General features: G+C 48.5%; 1 protein-coding gene across 1 annotated transcript in view; it reads right to left on the bottom strand.

Annotated features, from left to right (window-relative positions):
* The window catches only part of PLA2R1 (phospholipase A2 receptor 1), a 58,801-nt gene that overhangs the window by 14,743 nt on the left and 23,017 nt on the right, over positions 1 to 21,041 (bottom strand). Inside the window, exons 10-20 of the mRNA XM_064164318.1 lie at positions 20,537 to 20,649; positions 16,632 to 16,801; positions 14,560 to 14,762; positions 13,599 to 13,744; positions 11,735 to 11,819; positions 9,306 to 9,438; positions 8,338 to 8,373; positions 7,140 to 7,297; positions 4,756 to 4,820; positions 4,151 to 4,254; positions 1,762 to 1,904 (exon numbers count right to left, since the gene is read on the bottom strand). Coding sequence (XP_064020388.1) covers positions 1,762 to 1,904; positions 4,151 to 4,254; positions 4,756 to 4,820; positions 7,140 to 7,297; positions 8,338 to 8,373; positions 9,306 to 9,438; positions 11,735 to 11,819; positions 13,599 to 13,744; positions 14,560 to 14,762; positions 16,632 to 16,801; positions 20,537 to 20,649 — 1,356 coding nt within the window. The remainder of the gene's footprint in view (positions 1 to 1,761; positions 1,905 to 4,150; positions 4,255 to 4,755; positions 4,821 to 7,139; positions 7,298 to 8,337; positions 8,374 to 9,305; positions 9,439 to 11,734; positions 11,820 to 13,598; positions 13,745 to 14,559; positions 14,763 to 16,631; positions 16,802 to 20,536; positions 20,650 to 21,041) is intronic.

The raw sequence follows: 21,041 nt of genomic DNA, 5'->3' as shown, positions 1-21,041 counted from the left end.
ATTCTTTCTTTGGGTCTGCTTTACCTTTCCTCTCTCTCCATCTAATTCCCTTTCATTTGGGAAAGAAGGTGGAAGAGCATCCTATAAATTGTCATTGGTTCTATCAACTATATTTGGGTCTCTGAAAAAACTAAATTAGAACCTAGACAGTGCTGTTACTGAGCATCAAATACTCAATTGCTTCTCTGTTGAGCAATAGACACAACAGCAATAGCTGATACCAACAGGCTTGGTGTCAGCTACAATCAGGCTTGGATTCAAATCTGCTGTTTAAAGGCAAACACAATCTAGATTAAAATCATCTTTGTAGTCACTGCTGTTCAGCACTGGGATAAATTTGGTCAGCTCCATGCATGCTGTAATTAAGGAACTTAGGTATTCAAGAGGAGCCTGATGAAATAATTGCCTTCCCACCTTCGACTGCATACAGACTTTGGTTTGTAATTGAGTTGGATGAAGCCTATTTGAAACAGTGTCTTTAAGAGGAGGGCAGCAGTTAGGGATCCATTCAGCACAAGAAAGGCTCAGAGATCTGTTTAGAGACCAGAAAAGACTCTTGGATTTGTCATAAATGGGAAGAGACAGGATGAAGTGGGCTCTTCACAGCAAATGCACAAATAGGCTTCAGAAGGCTTCTGCAGATATGAATATTTACTTCCAGCAACTCAAGGAGAGATCTGGACATGTTAAGACAACTTCTGCATGCAAAGCTACATAATGATAACAGAGAACCTTTGTATAACCCAGTCAGTTGTTGGACAGGCACTGAGTGCAGCCTCAGCAGGTTTGCTGACCTCACCAAGCTGTGTGCTGCAGCAGCCAGGTAGGAGGGCAGAGATGACACCCAGCAGGACCTGGACAGGCTGCAGAGGTAACCACAAGCAAACCTCAGAAGGTTCAACAAGACCAAGGGCAAGGTCCTGCAGCTGGGTCGAGGCAATGCCAAGCTGGGCAGTGAGTGGCTGGAGAGCAGCCCTGAGGAGAGGGACCTGGGGGTGCTGCTGGAGAAGAAGCTCAACAGGAGCCAGCAGTGTGCACTTGCAGCCCAGAAAGCCAAGCAGAGCCTGGGCTGCAGCAGCAGAAGTGTGGCCAGCAGGGCCAGGGAGGTGATTCTCCCCCTCTACTCCGCTCTGCTGAGACCCCACCTGGAGTGCTGCATCCAGGTCTGGAGCCCCTGGAACAATATGAATGTGGAGATGCTGGAGTGTGTCCAGAGCAGGGCCAGGAGGATGCTCAGAGGGCTGCAGCAGCTCTGCTGTGAGCACAGACTGAAAGAGTTGGGGCTGTGCAGGCTGGAGCAGAGGAGGCTCCCAGGTGACCTTCTGGTGACCTTCCAGCATCTGAAGGGAGCTACAAAAAAGCTAGGGAGGGACTTTTGAGGCTGTCAGGGAGTGCCAGGACTGGGGGGAATGGAGCAAAGCTGGAGGTGGGGAGATTCAGCCTGGAGGTGAGGAGGAAGTTGTTGAGCATGAGAGTGGTTAGAGGCTGGAATGGGTTGCCCAGGGAGGTGGTTGAGGCCCCATGGCTGGAGGTGTTTAAGGCCAGGCTGGCTGAGGCTGTGTGCAGCCTGCTCTAGGGTAGGGTGTCCCTGGGCATGGCAGGGGGGTTGGCACTGGCTGATCCTTGTGGTCCCTTCCAACCCTGCCTGATTTCAGAAAGGAATAAAACCTTAAAGCACTGAATAATCCTCAAGACCTTCAATATCTGTCGCAAACATGGAAGCATTTTGAACAACCAAACAGCAGAAAAAAAAAGACCTACTTTGAATCTGAAGTGCAGCCAGCCTTTGGGACATCCTCCTTGTTGTTTCTGGTCTTTTGGAATCTTTTTCTCTATTTTCCAGGCAGTTTTACGTTTACAAATGCAGGGAAGAGAGACAGTACAGTTCTCATCACCCCAGAGACCTGTGTGAAAAGCAAAGTCACAGTTCAATATTGTCTCCAGAACTGGAATGTTTTATTTTTCTATAGCTAGTTTAGATAGTGATAAGAAGGGCTGAGTAAGATAAGATCAAATATATTTGGACACAGAATCATAGAACCAAGAAGGTTGGGAGGGACCTCCAAGATCTTCCAGTCCAACCTAGCACCCAGCCCTGCCCAATCAACCAGACCATGGCACTAAGTGCCCCAGCCAGGCTTGGCTTCAACACCTCCTGGAATGGTGACTCCACCACCTCCCTGGGCAGCCCATTCCAATGCCAATCACTCTCTCTGGCAACAACTTCCTCCTAACATCCAGCCTAGACCTCCCCTGGCACAACTTCAGACTGTGTCCTCTTCTTCTGTTGCTGGCTGCCTGGCAGAAGAGACCAACCCCACCTGGCTACAGCCTCCCTGCAGGCAGCTGCAGGCAGCAATGAGCTCTGCCCTGAGCCTCCTCTGCTGCAGGCTGCACACCCCCAGCTCCCTCAGCCTCTCCTCACAGGGCTGTGCTCCAGGCCCCTCCCCAGCTTTGGCGCCCTCCTGTGGACACCTTCCAGTACTGCAACATCTCTCTTGAATTGAGGAGCCCAGAACTGGACACAGCACTCCAGGTGTGGCCTGAGCAGTGCTGAGCACAGGGGCACAAGAACCTCCCTTGTCCTGCTGCCCACACTGCTCCTGAGCCAGCCCAGGATGCCATTGGCTGTGCTGCCCACCTGGGCACTGCTGCCTCATCTTCAGCTCCTCTCTCCCAGCACCCCCAGCTCCCTCTCTGCATGGCTGCTCTCAGCCACTCTGACCTATCACATCACAGTGGATTAGATGGTCCATAGGGCTCAGGCTTGCATTCCCAGTGTGATTTTACCAAGTTAGGACTGAGTCACACAACATCTGCCTACATCATCACGGATGTTCAAAACCTAGGGATAAAATGCCTGCCAGATACAATAGTTTGACTTCCTTGCATTGAGAAGTTTTGGCAAGGGGCAGGTCCTGACACTGAATGCTGACCTGATTAGGAAGAATTGCATTTTTCAGTGCACTCGACAAGTTGCTGGCCAGCTCCCATCTGCTGTGTGTTGGAGGGGGGAAGGTGAAGTCACTTCCTTTTATCCAGTAGTGACTTCAGGAATGCCAGACTCAAGCACACCAAGGTCGTGCACCAAGCCCCCACTGTTACATGTGTACAAAGTAAAGTTTTACCTGCTTTCAGTTGTGCCTTTTGAGGCTGAGGTTAATTAGGAGTGCAGCCAGGTTAATTCTTTTTCATCTTTCCTCCCAAACACACATCTGAGTAGTTGGCCCTTCCATGGAACCCCACAGGGAACCCTGAGTGTAAACACCATCTACCAAGGGCTCCTGGGCTGGCTCAGGAGCAGTGTGGGCAGCAGGACAAGGGAGGTTATTCTGCCCCTGTGCTCAGCACTGCTCAGGCCACATCTTGAGTGCTGTATCCAGTTCTGGGCTCCTGAATTCAAGAGAGATGTTGAGGTGCTGGAAGGTGTCTAGAGAAAGGCAGCAAGGCTGGGAGGGTCCTGGAGCACAGCCCTGTGAGGAGAGGCTGAGGGAGCTGGGGGTGTGCAGCCTGCATGTGAGGAGGCTCAGGGCAGAGCTCATTGCTGTCCGCAGCTCCCTGAAGGGAGGCTGTAGCCAGGTGGGGTTGGGCTCTGCTGCCAGGCAACCAGCAACAGAACAAGGGGACACAGCCTGAAGCTGTGCCAGGGGAGGTCTGGGCTGGATGTTGTTAGGAAGTTGTTGGCAGAGAGAGTGATTGGCATTGGAATGGGCTGCCCAGGGAGGTGGTGGAGTTGCCATCCCTGGAGGTGTTGAAGCCAAGCCTGGCTGGGGCACTTAGTGCCATGGTCTGGTTGGTTGGCCAGGGCTGGGTGCTAGGTTGGGCTGGATGAGCTTGGAGGACTCTCCTGACCTGTTTGGTTCTATGAATCTCTGATTCTTGTTGTGCCACATGACAGCCTCTTGAACACAAGTTCTGCTGCAGCTATGAACAGCATTGCCAAACCCTGCTGCTGAGCACAGCAAGGATATTTACTACGTTTTTCCTGACAACAAAAGCAGTTACGTGAACAAAAAAATACATAAGAGGACTCTAAAGTGGATTCTGCCTCTTGAGAGCCATTCAAAATGAAACCAAAAAGATGGTTTGGCCACCAACAGAAGCTGACAGCTGTCACAACTCCTGTAGGAAAAGGAAATGCAGAACAAACCTGTTTGTGATGAAATGAAGCCACATCTTTTCCCTGGTGTTTGTGGATCTCTTCCCCTCTCTTCATTCCAGTTCTGGTATGTTAGTGGTGATTTATCTCTCCAGCTGCACAGAAGGGTTCATAGAATCAACCAGGTTGGAAGAGACCTCCAAGATCATCCAGTCCAACCTATCCCCCAGCCCCATCCAGTCAACTACACCATGGCACCAACTGCCTCATCCAGTCTACTCTTGAACACCTCCAGGGATGGTGACTCCACCACCTCCCTGGTTGGTTCTAGTTAAACTTTTTCCTGTTGATACCTAAAATACACCCCCACTGAAAGCATTTTTAGGGAGGTTCAAGGTGGAAAATGGCTCTTTAAGGGTTAAAAATAAGCCCAGGCAACCAACAGCAATGCTCATGTCTTCAGCTCCTATCTTTTATAAGCCTTTCTAAAGCAATGCTGCAACATGGAGCTAAACCCAAGGTAATAGATTCTGAATTCTATCTACTTGAGAAGTGAAGTTTGGTTTTAGAACCTCTCAGTCAGTCATCCTTAGCCTCTCAACCTGCAGAGCAGCCTGCAGACAGGGCACACTGAGCAGAGCTGGGGCAGTTCTTACCGGAACTCATCGCTGAGGTTGTCTGCTTGCAGCCCAATCCACCAGCGCACATCGCTGCTCGACAGCTGCAAAACAGAATGAGTTCCCAGCTGTTCAGCTGCTGTTGTGGGATGGTTTGGTGTTCCCTGCCCCCCCCCACACTTTGGAAATCACCCAGACTAGACTCAGATGGCTCTGGAAACTGAATGAAGCTTATTATTTGCAGCTTTGTACAATATCCAAGCAGATAGTTACAGTATATACAGTTATAGGCAGAAATAGACAAGGTAAAAGGTAATACAGAAACACAGCAGCCCTCCCAGAAACCTGAGTCCCCAGGAGGGGCTCCCAACCACCCCTGCACCTTCCCCCTACCCCTCTCAACCTTACCCCAGTCCCAAGGAAGAATGGAGGTTCAGCCAGGGGATTAGGAAGCAAAGTGGATTAATCAGAGAAACAGCAGAGAGGTTAGAGAGAGAAATGCAGCTCGGAGCTCCCCAGCAGTAAAAGTGCCTTATCTATGTTTGGATTCTTATTCTTACATCTCTCAGCAAGCCTATGAGGGAAGCGGATATCACCATTGTTTTTCTTCCACAGCCTGTAATCTAGTTCTTCTCACCAAAACATTCCAGCTAGCTTCAAACCAGCACATGTTGCCCTCTTCTCAAAGCATTAACAAGCTCCTAAAGTCAGACTGTATTCAGACATATGCCATCTCCAGGAGGTTCTAACAGGAAGAACAGGTGCTAAATCATACAATCAGGCAGGGTTAGAAGGGAGCACAAGGAGCAGCCAGTTCCAACCCCCCTGCCATGCCCAGGGACACCCTACCCTAGAGCAGGCTGCACACAGCCTCAGCCAGCCTGGCCTTAAACACCTCCAGCCATGGGGCCTCAACCACCTCCCTGGGGAACCCATTCCAGCCTCTCACCACTCTCCTGCTCAACAACTTCCTCCTCATGGCCACTCTGACTCTCCCCAGTCCTGGCACTCCCTGATTTAGCCTTGATTCTGCCTTCAACTATGAACAGCCTTCACTTTCAGGATTAGCTGCTCCACAGTCATGGTTTTGGGACTTAGGGACAAAGGCAACAAGAACAAAAAAGTTCTGAATTTGCAGGACACTGTAAAAGATAACTTGTTGTGATGGTTTGGGTGTTACCTGCCCTTCCCCTTATGAAATCACCCAGACTGGACTCAGCTGAGCTGGGAGTTAAGGAATGAAGTTTTATATTCACAGCTTAGCACAATACACAGGCAGATATTGACAATCTCTACAGTTAGAGACAGAAACAGACAAGTTAAAAGTGATACAGAAGCACAGCAGCCCTCCCAGAAACCACAGTCCCCAGGAGGGGCTCCCAACCACCTTTCCACCCCTCTACCTTATCCCAGACTTTGCCTTATGTGCAAGGTGAGCTTGGAGGATTGGCCAAAGGTGTTAGAAAGCAGAAGGATTACTTACAGAGAAAGCAGCCCAGGGACAAAGCACAGGCTCCAACAGAGACACACACACATGCTGTCTTATCTAGAGAGAGAAGTGCATGCAGCCCAAAAGCCTGAGAGCAGCTCCCTCAGCAATACTCATGTTCTTGCTTTTATCCATCTCAGCAAGCCTATGAGTGCAGCAGACATCATCAACGATTACTTTTCACAACCTGTAATCTAATTCTTCTTACTAAAACATTCCAGCTTGCCTCAAACTAGCACAACTGCCTCTCAGAAGCATTTTTTTCCTTCAAAGAACAGAAGTGCAGCCTGTGCTGTGGCAAACACACAATCCTTGCAGTGATAATTTGGATTTCACCACCTTACAACTCACATAGCAATGGCCAATGAAGAAAATAGACCTTCCTGACAAAGAGACTCAGGAATGCTGTTTGATCTGCTGTTGGAGAGTAGGAGAACCCTGCAGAGGGACCTAGACAGGCTGGGTGGATGGGCATAGGCCAATGGGATGAGATTGAACAAGGCCAAGGGTAGGGTGCAACACTTTGGCCACAACAACCCCAAGCAGCATTACAGGCTGGGGCCAGAGTGGCTGAGAGCAGCCAGGCAGAGAGGGAGCTGGGGGTGCTGGCAGAGAGGAGCTGAAGCTGAGGCAGCAGTGCCCAGGTGGGCAGCAGAGCCAATGGCATCCTGGGCTGGCTCAGGAGCAGTGTGGGCAGCAGGACAAGGGAGGTTCTTCTGCCCCTGTGCTCAGCACTGCTCAGGACACACCTGGAGTGCTGTGTCCAGCTCTGGGCTCCTGAATTGCAGAGAGATGTTGAGGTGCTGGAAGGTGTCCAGAGCAGGGCAGCAAGGCTGGGGAGGGGCCTGGAAAGCAGATAGTCCAAAAGAAGCACCAGAAAAATACCCAGTGGCTGCCTATCAGTTTGTTTTCCCAAGGGGCAAGGTTTTGTTACCTTCTTGATTTTGTTTTGAATGAAGGCTTGCTCATCAGAAGAGTTGATTGTTGCCACTGCCCCACGAAGCCAGCTGCAGATGAACTGGTAGGTTTCCCAGTCTGTAGGATCCACATGGAAAAGGTACTCTGCTCCTTGGTAGTATGACCATGGCAATTCTAGGACAGAGCAGAAGAGTCAGTGGTGTGCAGAAGTAAGAATTCCATTTCAAGTGCCATTCTTTGTGCCTGCTTTCAGAGGATAAATCTGCCACAAATAAGAGAAGACCTACACCTAACATGAACTCCTAAGCGGGGGGAAAACTGTGCTAGGAGTAAACTTTTCTTTTCTGCTCTATCCTATGCTATTGCAGTAACATTAGGAGAGGTGCCCAGCCTTTAAAAAAGGCAGTTTGAATATGATGGAGAGGAGCCCAGAGGCTGGGCTTACTGCTGGCAACACTCTCTTCCTTAAGCCAAATAGTGTCTGATGTTTCAGAGCTCCTACATAGTCCCCTGTACTGTACTCAGCACTGCTCAGGCCACCCCTTGAGTGCTGTGTCCAGTTCTGGGCTCCTCAATTCAAGAGAGATGTTGAGGTGCTGGAAGGTGTTTGGAGAAGGACAGCAAGGCTGGTGAGGGGCCTGGAGCAGAGCCCTGTGAGGAGAGGCTGAGGGAGCTGGGGGTGTGCAGCCTGCAGAAGAGGAGGCTCAGGGCAGAGCTCATTGCTGTCTGCAACTACCTGCAGGGAGGCTGTAGCCAGGTGGGGTTGGGCTCTGCTGCCAGGCAAGCAGCAGCACAACAAGGGGACACAGCCCCAAGCTGTACTAGTGGAGGTCTAGGCTGGATGTTAGGAGGAAGCTGTTGTCAGAGAGAGTGATTGGCATTGGAATGGGCTGCCCAGGGAGGTGGTGGAGTTGCTGTCCCTGGAGGTGTTGAAGCAAAGCCTGGCTGGGGCACTTAGTGCCATGGTCTGGTTGGTTGGCCAGGGCTGGGTGCTAGGTTGGGCTGGATGAGCTTGGATGTTTCTTGCCATCTGGTTGATCCTATGATTCTCTGACTCTAAACCGGAATGGCAAATTTTCATCTGCAGCCACAAGTACCTACGGAGTTCCTTGCTGCGAACTCTTAACTCTGAACACTTATTTTTACCAATGTCTTAAATTGTATTTCCAAGTTAGAACATTTCAAGCTGCGAAAAACACAAAATGTTTTCTTACCAGCTAGGTACCAATCTGGATTCTTTGGTTTAACACCTGCAAAAACACAGAAAGAAATTAAAACATTGCTGATTGAGAATGGAAAGAGACATTTCACTCAAGAGAGATGTTGAGGTGCTGGAAGGTGTCCAGAGAAGGGCAGCAAGGCTGGGGAGGGGCCTGGAGCACAGCCCTGTGAGGAGAGGCTGAGGGAGCTGGGGGTATGCAGCCTGCAGAAGAGGAGGCTCAGGGCAGAGCTCATTGCTGTCTACAACTACCTGAAGGGAGGCTGTAGCCAGGTGGGGTTGGGCTCTTCTGCCATTCAGCCAGCAACAGAACAAGGGGACACAGTCTGAAGTTGTGGCAGGGGAGGTCTGTGCTGGATGTTAGGAGGAAGTTGTTGTCAGAGAGAGTGATTGGCATTGGAATGGGTTGCCCAGGGAGGTGGTGGAGTTGCCATCCCTGGAGGTGTTGCAGCCAAGTCTGGCTGGGGCACTTAGTGCCATGGTCTGGTTGATTGGACAGGGCTGGGTGCTAGGTTGGACTAGATGAGCTTGGAGCTCTCTTCCAGCCTGGTTGATTCTATGATTGGAAAGAGACATTTCACTGGAGCTGCTTTCTCCACAGGGCAAGGATATAACCAAAAATAATGAAGAACATTGCTCTTTTACTTCAGGAGCGATTAAAAGGGGTTAAACACTGAGCAAAACAACTGCCACACCTGCTGAACAATAGTCACCTTTACAAACAAGGATTTCAATAACTCCTCCTAACTGCTACCCATTCTTCAACTGGCTGAACATATTAGACCTGAGAACTGGCCAACAAATCCTAAAGGCTGCCATGATTTCATGCAGTAAACCAAAGAGGACAGCTCCAGATGTGGGAAACAAAGTAAAAGGCAGGCTTTCAGAACCTTTTCTTATTGCTTGTCTCTCCTGAATTGCCATTAATGGGGGTAAGAGAGAAGATGTTAATTACCAGCCCACCTTTTGGTATTTTGCATATCCACTCACGCCTCTCACTGCAGCGTGCTGGGAACACTGTTCTGTTCACTCTGAACACACCACAGCTCCTCCAGTCATCTCCAGCATACTTGCTCTCCAAGAACGAAGAGACCACCTGAGAACAGCACATTTGTTATCCTTCTCCAACAAGCCAAGATGAAGCCTTCCAATAGTTCATTGTGGGGAAAAAGGACTGATTTTGGAGATGTGTGTGGTGAGAGCGTCATAAGCAACTACCCAGCGCTGGGCAGGCTACACCTTGAGTGCTGTGTCCAGTTCTGAGCTACTCAGTTCAAGAGAGATGTTGAGGTGATGGAAGGTGTTTGGAGGCTCAGGGCAGACCTCATTGCTGTCTGCAGCTGCCTGCAGGGAGGCTGTAGCCAGGTGGGGTTGGGCTCTGCTGCCAGGCAAGCAGCAACAGAACAAGGGGACACAGTTTCAAGTTGTGCCAGGGCAAGTCTAGGCTGGATGTTAGGAGGAAGCTGTTGTCAGAGAGAGTGATTGGCATTGGAATGGGCTGCCCAGGGAGGTGGTGGAGTCGCCATGCCTTAGAGTGTTCAATAAAAGCCTGGCTGAGGCATTTAGTGCCATGGTCTGGTTGGATAGGGCTGAGTGCTAGGTTGGACTGGATGAGCTTGGAGGTCTCTTCCAGCCTAGCTGATTCTCTGACCACCTAAACTATGGTAGTAAACTGTGCAAAGCAGGGTCAGTACTCATGTTCCCTCCATGTCCTCTGCATCCTTCCCATATTGCATGAGACTCCTTCAGAAAAATAATGCAACAGCTATGAAGGGTATAGACAGTAGTGGAGATCTTTCCTTTGGTACAATACATTCATTACTTAGATTTCTACTTGCATTCCACAATTACTTCAGTAACCATAACAGAGTTATTTTGTTCTTTAGGGCTGCAAACCAAATACAGTCTGAAAACTGAGCTCCCTGCACTTGTTTGGTGTTTCAATACAAAGGACTAAAGCAGTAGTGTGATGTGGCACCAATGGCTTCAGGGATGCAAAAATCAAGCAATGGTATTTAGAAACTGAAAGACAGAGCTCTGAATGCAGGCAGGAACCTAACAGTCACAGAACAAATAAAGCTTACATCCAGAGCTCATGCAAGGGCTCTCAAGTAACTGTGCCAGTGTATACATATAGCATCATAGAATCAACCAGGTTGGGAGAGACCTCCAAGTTCATTAAGTCCAACCTAGCACCCAGCCCTGTCCAGTCAACCAGACCATGGCACTAAGTGCCTCATCCAGGCCTTTCATGTTTAGAACACATAAAACATGCATGTGCTCACTCTGCACAATCCCAACAAACTCCTCTCACAGCTGCACAGCCCTTCTGCACAGGCTGCTATTTTAATTGTATTAACACTATTGTAACCAAAACTTTAAGTGAAGTGTATGAAAACCTGGGCTAGTTTGAGCCTAGCTGGGATACTTTGAGTAGAATTAGATGCTAGGCTGTGAAAAGGAAGCAATGCTGATGTCTGCTGCACTCATAGGCTTGCTGAGATGGATATGAACATACAAATAGATAACATAGTTGCTCTCTGGCTTTGGCTGCCTGCAGCTCTCTCTCTAACCTGCTAACAAATCCTTCTGCTTCCTAACCCCCCTGGCTGATTCTCCAAACTCACCTTGAACATAAGGTAAAGACTGGGATAAATTAGAGGGGTGGAAAGGAGGTGGAAGGGTGGTTGGGAGCCCCTCCTGGGGACTGTGGTTTCTGGGAGGGCTGCTGTGCTTCTGTATTACCTTTTTAGCTTGTCTATTTCTGTCTCTAACTGTAGAGATTGTCAATATCTGCTTGTGTATTGTGCTAAGCTGTACATACAAAGCTTCATCCCTTAACTTCCAGCTCAGCTGAGTCCAGTCTGGGTGATTTCATAAGGGGGGGGGAGGCAGGGAACACCCAAACCATCACACTGCTTGTGTATTGTGCTAAGATGTACATATAAAGCTTCATTCCTTAATTTCCAGCTCAGCTGAGTCTAGTCTGGGTGATTTCATAAGAGAGTGGGGACAGGGAACACCCAAACCATCACAGTGCTTGTGTATTGTGCTAAGCTGTACATACAAAGCTTCATCCCTTAACTTCCAGCTCAGCTAAGTCCAGTCTGGGTGAGTTCATAAGAAAGGGGGGGCAGGGAACACCCAAACCATCACACTGCTTGTGTATTGTGCTAAGCTGTGAATATGAAGCTTCATTCCTTCACTTCCAGCTCGGCTGACTCTAGCCTGGGTGATTTTCTTAAGGGGGGTGGGAGGGGCAGGTAACACCAAACCATCACAAAACCAAACAGTTCTCCTGGCCACTGTTTGTTCATAAGGCTGATCTACGTGAGCTCAGGCAGAGCTGTGACTTTCAAGGCTGCTGCAATCTGGAGTGTGCAGATAGTTACAGGTGTTGTGTCCGACCACTGCCACGTCCCTCCGGAGAGCCCATTTCTTTTGTTAAATCCAATCCAGAACTGTCTCTCTTCAGCCCTGTGATGAGAACAAAGAGAACAGCATTCCTCAAGCACTTCTTCTGTTAGCTATTTCAGAACTTATACTTCAAATGCAGCAAATACCCATATTCACTTGCTCTTGAATGCAATGCCTAAAGAAATGTATTTACACTCTGCAATGCATTAGGAAATGTCTTACATGCATACATGGACAATGCATTGCTTCAATCCTTGAATCAAAAGAGTTTCCCTACTATAAATCTTCTATTTTTAAACATGAAAACATTTAAAATAGTGTTAAAATAGCCAGGTTTCCATTTCAACACAGAATGTTAGCCCCTGAGACTATCACCTTGACATTAACAGTTGCTCAACCTCTACTATGAAGATTATATTCAAGATGAATCATAGAATCAGTCAGGGTTGGAAGGGACCACAAGGAGCAGCCAGTTCCAACCCCCCTGCCATGGGCACAGATACCCTACCCTAGAGCAGGCTGCACACAGCCTCAGCCAGCCTGGCATGAAACACCTCCAGCCATGGGGCCTCCATCACCTCCCTGGGCAACCCATTCCAGCCTTTCACCACTCTCATGGTGAGAGTTCCCAGACCAGGTCTCACAGCAAGATGATACATCAGCTCCTCAACTGCCTTTTAACTCACAGTTCCCCCTCTAGATTTTCCTCTTTTATTCAATCATAGAATCCCAGAATTACTGTGGTTGGAAGAGACCTTTAAGATCATCAAGTTTAACAATCAACCCAGCACGACCAAGTCACCACTAACCTACATCCCTCAGCACCACATCTGAATGGCTTTTAAATCCCTCCACAAACATTCCCTTTAGTCCTGTAACTCCCTGATATCCTGAAAAGTCCTATCCCAGGCTTTTGTAGACCCTTTTCAGATCCTGAAAGGCCACAAGAAGGTCACCTGGGAGCCTCCTCTTCTCCAAACTCAACAGCCCCAACTCTTTCAGTCTGTCCTTACAGGATAGGTGAATCACATTACAGTGTTGCTCACACAGGTCCTTCCATGCATTTCTAAGGGCATTTTAGGGACAAGACTTCTTAGTCCACTAGTATAGGCATGGAAGAACCAAAATTGTAGTTAATTGTTACATAATAGTACAGTTATGTCCTAACTGTACATAAGATGCACCTTAGGATGTATCCTTGGTGCTGTTAAAGACAAAATTAATACAGTTAAGTACTAACTGTACATAAGATGCACCTTAGGATGTATCCTTATTGGTGTCAAAGACAAAATTAATACAGTTAAGTACTAACTGTACATAAGATGCACCTTAAGATGCATTCTTATTGGTGTCAAAGACAAAATTAATACAGTTAAGTACTAACTGTGCATAAGATGCACCTTAAGATGTATCCTTGTTGGTGTCAAAGACAAAATTAATACAGTTAAGTACTAACTGTACATAAGATGCACCTTAAGATGCATTCTTATTGGTGTCAAAGACAAAATTAATACAGTTAAGTACTAACTGTGCATAAGATGCACCTTAAGATGTATCCTTGTTGGTGTCAAAGACAAAATTAATACAGTTAAGTACTAACTGTACAGAAGATGCACCTTAAGATGCATTCTTATTGGTGTCAAAGACAAAATTAATACAGTTAAGTACTAACTGTGCATAAGATGCACCTTAAGATGTATCCTTGTTGGTGTCAAAGACAAAATTAATACAGTTAAGTACTAACTGTACATAAGATGCACCTTAAGATGTATCCTTGTTGGTGTTAAAAACAGAATACAGTTAAGTACTGTTGGTGTCAAAACCAAGATAATAAATTACCTATCAAAAATTGTGTACAATAAATTGTTTAAATAAGTCTCTTCATAGATGTGGCTAAAACTGGCAAGATGGGCACCAAGATCTTGGCATAATTCTTCTGCTTCTTCCCATGTTCTTCTCATCAGTATTTTTTCATTGTGAAATACCTGCAATGAAATGGATACTGTCATAAATTACTTTAGAGGGCAGTTGTTTCAGCAAGCCAAACAATCAGAGAATCAACCAGGTTGGAATAGACCTCTAAGATCGTCCAGGCCAACCTAGCACCCAGCCCTGGCAAGTTAACTACACCATGGCACTAAGTGCCCCAGCCAGGCTTTGCTTCAACACCTCCAGCCACGGCAACTCCACCACCTCCCTGGGCAGCCCATTCCAATGCCAATCACTCTCTCTGACAACAACTTCCTCCTAACATCCAGCCTAGACCTCCCCTGGCACAACTTCAGGCTGTGTCCCCTTCTTCTGTTGCTGCTTGCCTGGCAGAAGAGACCAACCCCACCTGGCTACAGCCTCCCTGCAGGCAGCTGCAGGCAGCAATGAGCTCTGCCCTGAGCCTCCTCTGCTGCAGGCTGCACACCCCCAGCTCCCTCAGCCTCTCCTCACAGGGCTCTGCTCCAGGACCCTCCCCAGCCTTGATGCCCTGCTCCAAACACCTTCCAGCACCTCAACATCTCTCTTCAATTCAGGAGCCCTTAACTGGGCACAGCACTCAAGGGGTGGCCTGAGCAGTGCTGAGCACAGGGGCAGAAGAACCTCCCTTGTCCTGCTGCCCACACTGCTCCTGAGCCAGCCCAGGATGCCATTGGCTCTCTTGGCTACCTGAGCACACTGCTGGCTCATGCTCAGCTCCTCTCTCCCAGCACCCCCAGGTCCCTCTCTGCTTGGCTGCTCTCAGCCACTGTTTAGTCTATCCCCAAACCAATACAGAATCTGAAAAATTCAAACCACATTTCTCAAGTACCTTGTAACAGTTGAGCAGATGAGTGTCAGACTCCCATCCAAAATAGCAGGAACTCAAATGTCTTTGGAAAGTAAGCTCTGGTTCTTCAAAAGAGTTGACTTTTTGCTTGCACAAAGACATTGCTTGGAAGTTCCTGCAGCTTTTTACCTCCCAGTAACCAACAGGCTGCTGCCCTCTCATAGCCACACACCCTCCAGAACGGCCTAGACACGACAATAAGTGTTTCCTAATCAGAATAAAACATTTCAGTTTTGTGACCTTTTAGTGAAGTGACTCTTGCATTGGCATCAGCCTCCAGGATAAAGCCTCAATGAACTTATAAATGTAGCAACTTCTCTGCTCAGCAACCAGCTCATAAACCTGTATTGGCTTACAAACTTACTGCATACTGAACCATGACAAAGGAATCTTCTCACCAAACACAGATTAATGCAGCTTCATAGAATCACAGAATCAGCCAGGTTGGGAGAGACCTCCAAGCTCAGCCAGGCCAACCTAGCACCCAGCCCTGCCCAATCAACCAGACCATGGCACTAAGTGCCCCAGCCAGCCTTGGCTTCAACACCTCCAGGCACAGCAACTCCACCACCTCCCTGGGCAGCCCATTCCAATGCCAATCACTCTCTCTGCCAACAACTTCCTCCTAACATCCAGCCTAGACCTGCCCTGCCACAACTTGAGACTGTGTCCCCTTCTTCTGCTGTTGGTTGCCTGGCAGCAGAGCCCAACCCCACCTGGCTACAGCCTCCCTTCAGGGAGCTGTAGACAGCAGTGAGGTCTGCCCTGAGCCTCCTCATCTCAACAATACTGCAAGCTGCAGTCATGAAGCAATAAAGCACAGTCTGAAGCTGAGCAGCAATCAGTGAAATGCAGTCTCTGCTATTCTGTCTCTATGCTCAGTTGCTAAGTTTACATTTCCAAGAATGAGCAGCCATTTAATTTCTTTGGCTTTTGTTTTCTTGGAATGTTTTCTTTGGAATCCTATAAAGCAACAAAAGCAAGCAAGCAAACCAAGTATTAGCAAAGCTAAGGGGAAGAAGAAACAACTTCCACAGTGGTGTTACTGGCAGGAATGTGGCTAAGACTAAGCTAATGGAGCTTTTTGTTTGCCCTATAAAACACAAATGACAAACTGACTGAATAAAATTCATTACTTCTCTGGAGTCTTTTGATAGGAATCCCAGGAAGCCCTGAGGACATCTCTGAAAAGGTCATCAATTAAAGCACCTCACAGAAGACTGTCAAAAATTATCTGTGTCTGCAGCACGGTTGATAATTTCCCCCCTGCCAGACCAGGAGGTGGGAAAAGTGTCCAGGTCAGGGCTCCTCAATTCCAGAAAGAAGCTGAGGTGCTGGAAGGTGTCCAGAAAAGGGCAGCAAGGCTGGGGAGGGGCCTGGAGCACAGCCCTGTGAGGAGAGGCTGAGGGAGCTGGGGGTGTGCAGCCTGCAGAAGAGGAGGCTCAGGGCAGAGCTCATTGCTGTCTGCAGCTACCTGAAGGGAGGCTGTAGCCAGGTGGGGTTGGGCTCTGCTGCCAGGCAAGCAGCAACAGAAGAAGGGGACACAGTCTCAAGCTGTGCCAGGGGAGGTCTAGGCTGGATGTTGTTAGGAAGTTGTTGTCAGAGAGAGTGATTGGCATTGGAATGGGCTGCCCAGGGAGGTGCTGGAGTCACCATTCCAGGAGGTGTTGAAGCCAAGCCTGGCTGGGGCACTTAGTGCCATGGTCTGGTTGATTGGCCAGGGCTGGGTGCTAGTTGGGGCTGGATGCTCTTGGAGGTCTCTTCCAGCCTGGTTGGCTCTATGATTCTAAGTGGCCCCCATTGCCCTGCCACAACCAGGATCCCCATGCCAAGAGCACCCAGATGGGAAGCAGGGAGGCTCTCTGGCTTCTCCACAAAGGCCAGCTCATCTTTGCAGAATCAATAGAAAATGTAAGTTTACCTCTCTCCTCTCTTGGCCAGGCAGTGAGGGAAGGACTGGGACTGTCCAGTGACTGCTAAGGCACTAGTGGCAGGAAAAGGGAGTGCACTGACATCCTCCAAGCCATTTCTGGTGTTACTGGCACAGTACTCACGTGGCTCATACTTGTTCCAGTTTGTGTAGCTGACAGAGCTATTATTTCCTGCTGCATTTAGCCAAAAGTATTCTCCTGTGTTGTTAAGGTCTTGCAATCCTATCCAAAAGTAAGTTCTCTCAGATTGAACCATGCTACGAATCATGCTGTTGATGAAAGCTTGCTCAAACCTGAACAAAAGAACCAAGACAAAGAGTTTATTAAGTAGAATAGGTCCATTAGTATTAGAGTGAACAGCTCTCATTCAGTGATTTAAATGGTGCAGAAAAGAGAGAAATACAAGGGGGGATTCAGTTCTTCCTTACAGAATGCTCTGGGGGACTCCAGGCACAAAGCTGCAGCTTCCATTTGGGTGTATAGAAGAAACAGCAGTTTAAGATCTTACAAACTCAATGCTGTGAGTTTGTAAGATGTTAAGGCAGAATATTAGGAAGAAGCTGTTGGCAGAGAGAGTGATTGGCATTGGGATGGGCTGCCCAGGGAGGTGGTGGAGTCACCATCCCTGGAGGTGTTCAAGGAAAGCCTGAATGAGGCACTTGGTGCCATGGTCTGGTTGACTGGACAGGGCTGGGTGCTAGGTTGGACTGGATGAACTTGGAGGTCTCTTCCAACCTGGTTGATTCTATGATCCTATAAATCTTGGAGGTCTCTTCCAACCTGGTTGATTCTATGATCCTATAAATCTTGGAGGTCTCTTCCAACCTGGTTGATTCTATGACTACGATTCTATGACCTTGGAGATCTCTTCCAACCTGCTTGATTCTGTGACTATGATTCTATGACCTTGGAGGTTGCTTCCAATGTGGTTGATACTATGATCATGTAGGAATGATGCTCAAATAAAAATAAGAATCCCCTTGTACAAATGAGAGAAAAAAAGTGAGGTCTGAAAAAGCTATAGAGGAAAGGAGGGGGGGAAAGAAAAAAGCATTGTGCTGGAACAGAACACACAAAGCACTAAGAAAGCAGGTCTCAAAGCAGCAGCTGATCTAACTGCAGAAGGAATCACTTTTCCTTTCCTTAATTTGTTCCTTAAAGTTCTGTGAGAGATTTACACCTTTTTGCAAGTAATAAATGTTGCACATAGTAAGTGATTTCTCACTTGAATGTAATTCATTCAGATATAATTGGGATAGGATTATGCAAAAAAAAGAGATTCAGCTTCTGAGGACATTTAATTGGGTTCCTGTGAGAACACAGCAAACTGCATCCAGTTCTGCAGCCCCTGGGACAAGAGGAATGTGGAGATGCTGGAGAGTGTCCAGAGCAGGGCCAGGAGGATGCTGAGAGGGCTGCAGCAGCTCTGCTGTGAGCACAGACTGAAAGAGTTGGGGCTGTGCAGGCTGGAGAAGAGGAGGCTCCCAGGTGACCTTCTGGTGGCCTTCCAGGATCTGAAAGGGGGCTACAAAAAAGCTGGGGAGGGACTTTCCAGGACATCAGGGAGTGACAGGACTGGAGGGAATGGAGCAAAGCTGGAGGTGGAGAGAGTCAGAGTGAAGGTGAGGAGGAAGTTGTTGAGCAGGAGAGTGGTGAGAGGCTGGAATGGGTTGCCCAGGGAGGTGGTGGAGGCCCCATGGCTGGAGGTGTTTGAGGCCAGGCTGGCTGAGGCTGTGTGCAGCCTGCTCTAGGGTAGGGTGTCCCTGGGCATGGCAGGGGGTTGGAACTGGCTGCTTCTTGTGCTCCCTTCCACCCCTGACTGATTCTATGATGCTATGAAATTCCCAGTTTGATAAGGTCTCAGAGAACTTCTTGGTTTCACACACAAGTGACAAGAACACCACCAGGATGACATCAATGTAAAACCTGCCCCACCTGGCTACAGCTTCCCTTCAGGTAGTTGCAGACAGCAATGAGGTCACCCCTGAGCCTCCTCTTCTGCAGGCTGCACACCCCTAGATGTATTGGTAACACTAAATCACAGCTTTCAGTCACTCTCAACTTTCATTCCCTCTGCATGTTGTCTTTCTTTTCAAAAATCACCTCCTCTTCCTCCTCAGCCTACTTTGGAACAAATATTTAAGGATCACCACACTAGAAACCTGTTTGATTTTTTCCACATCAGAACAACAAATCTCAAGAGCAGTCAAGAAAAAAAAAGGCAAACTCAAAGCTAAACCAACAATTGGCTTCCTCAGCCACTCCAGCACTGGAGCTAGGAACTGTCATAATAAACAGTGATGGCTACACCCAGCAAACATCAAACAGAAACAAACAAGCAAAGAAGCCAGCAGACATGATTCCAGTGATGTGCAGCACGCCCTCAGCTCCCTCTGTTTGAGCTGCAAGAATTTGTCCTCTATCCTCCCTGTAAGGATTGCTGCCACACAGCAGAGCAGCACTGTATGCATTGGGCACAATCCTGAAGCCACCTGGCAGGCAACACTCCACTTGGTGCAGATCTTGCACGTGAGGCAGTCTGTGTGTTCCCTGCATTTCGAGCTCTCATTCGTCTGAAGGCTGCTGACTACAGTACCTCTCTCCTCCTCATCTCTCAGGGTGGGCAGATTGCATAGAATCAGCCAGGTTGGAAGAGACCTCCAAGCTCAGCCAGCCCAACCTAGCACCCAGCCCTGGCCAGTCTACCAGACCATGGCACTAAGTGCCCCATCCAGCCTTGGCTTCAACACCTCCAGGGACAGTGACTCCACCACCTCCCTGGGCAGCCCATTCCAATGCCAATCACTCTCTCTGACAACAACTTCCTCCTAACATCCAGCCTAGACCTCCCCTGGCACAACTTCAGACTGTGTCCCCTTCTTCTGTTGCTGCTTGCCTGGCAGAACAGCCCAACCCCACCTGGCTACAGCCTCCCTGCAGGGAGTTGTAGACAGCAATGAGCTCTGCCTTGAGCCTCCTCTGCTGCAGGCTGCACACCTCCAGCTCCCTCAGCCTCTCCTCACAGGGCTCTGCTCCAGGCCCCTCCCCAGCGTTGCTGCCCTTCTATGGACACATTCCAGCACCTCAACATTTCTCTTGAATTGAGGAGCCCAGAACTGGACACAGCACTCAAGGGGTGGCCTGAGCAGTGCTGAGTACAGGGGCAGAAGAACCTCCCTTGTCCTGCTGCCCACACTGCTCCTGAGCCAGCCCAGCCTGCCATTGGCTCTGCTGCCCACCTGGGCACACTGCTGGCTCCTGTTCCTCCATATGTTCTTTTTGTTTGTGAAAGTTAAAGCATATCTGTACTGCATCTATCAGCATGTCCTAACCTTTAGTGGGAACCCAACACATAGTGTCAACCACAGAGACAGCAGAGAAAACCCGACATCTGGAGAGGAAGCCTCTGCTGAAGCTGGCAAACAGGAACAAAGCAAGGGACAACAGACCTCAAATGCTTTCAAACACTCATTCTCTCCTCCTGCTTGCCGAGCACTCACATCAAATGTAGAGAAGAAGTAGAAATCTTTCTAAAGTATGAATTGATTTGGATTAGAATTGGATGCATTTCTGCTGTGAAACTTAAACACCTTTTTGTTTTCCTCAGTTTCCAGCTCTTCCACTATTAAAGTTCCTTCAAGATGTGACACAATCCTGCAGAAAGGATTTTCTTTAGCTTGCTGCATGCTCAGATGTGCACATTGCTATGAAACTTAGTGCCATGGTCTGGCTGACTGGACAGGGATGGGTGCTAGGTTGGACTGGATGATCCTGGAGGTCTCTTCCAACCTGCTTGGTTCTATGATTAGAATGTTTAGGAGACTAAAAAATGGCTTTTTTAAACTAGATTTACTTTCAGTTAAATCAAATAAAGCAAAGCACACCTTTGATTTTAGCCAGTGTTAGTAACTGTGCTCACCTCAGGCAGATATTATTTCATAGTGGTAGTATCTTTTGCCATGCAACACTTTGCAAAGTTAGAAGCTCTTGTTAGAGGCATCCTTGTGATGTCTAGTAGGATGGACTACCTGTTTGTTACTGACACAAGTGCAGATGGGCAGAAATAACCACTGGCAGCATGGGCAAAACTTCGAGGGGTGCTGTCAATGGTGTAACAATATCCACCATGTCTTGTCCAGCCCTTGAAAGAAACAAACATGATTTGATAGATTAGGAACCATTACATGGTTGTTTTAAACCTGATCCCCTTCTGTGCTTCCTGTCCACTCACCACTGACATACACTCATAGAATCAAGCAGGTTGGAAGAGACCTCCAAGCTCATCCAGTCCAACCTAGCACCCAGCCCTGCCCAATCAACCAGACCATGGCACTAAGTGCCTCAGCCAGGCTTGGCTTCAACACCTCCAGCCACGGCAACTCCACCACCTCCCTGGGCAGCCCATTCCAATGCCAATCACTCTCTCTGACAACAACTTCCTCCTAACATCCAGCATAGACCTGCCCTGGCCAACTTCAGGCTGTGTCCCCTTCTTCTGTTGCTGCTTGCCTGGCAGCAGAGCCCAACCCCATC

Source organism: Pogoniulus pusillus, chromosome 2 (genome assembly GCF_015220805.1).
Source record: "Pogoniulus pusillus isolate bPogPus1 chromosome 2, bPogPus1.pri, whole genome shotgun sequence".
In the NCBI taxonomy this organism is placed as follows: Eukaryota; Metazoa; Chordata; class Aves; order Piciformes; family Lybiidae; genus Pogoniulus; species Pogoniulus pusillus.
Note: the sequence above shows the minus strand (reverse complement) of the source record. Positions and strands in the feature narration are given on the sequence as shown.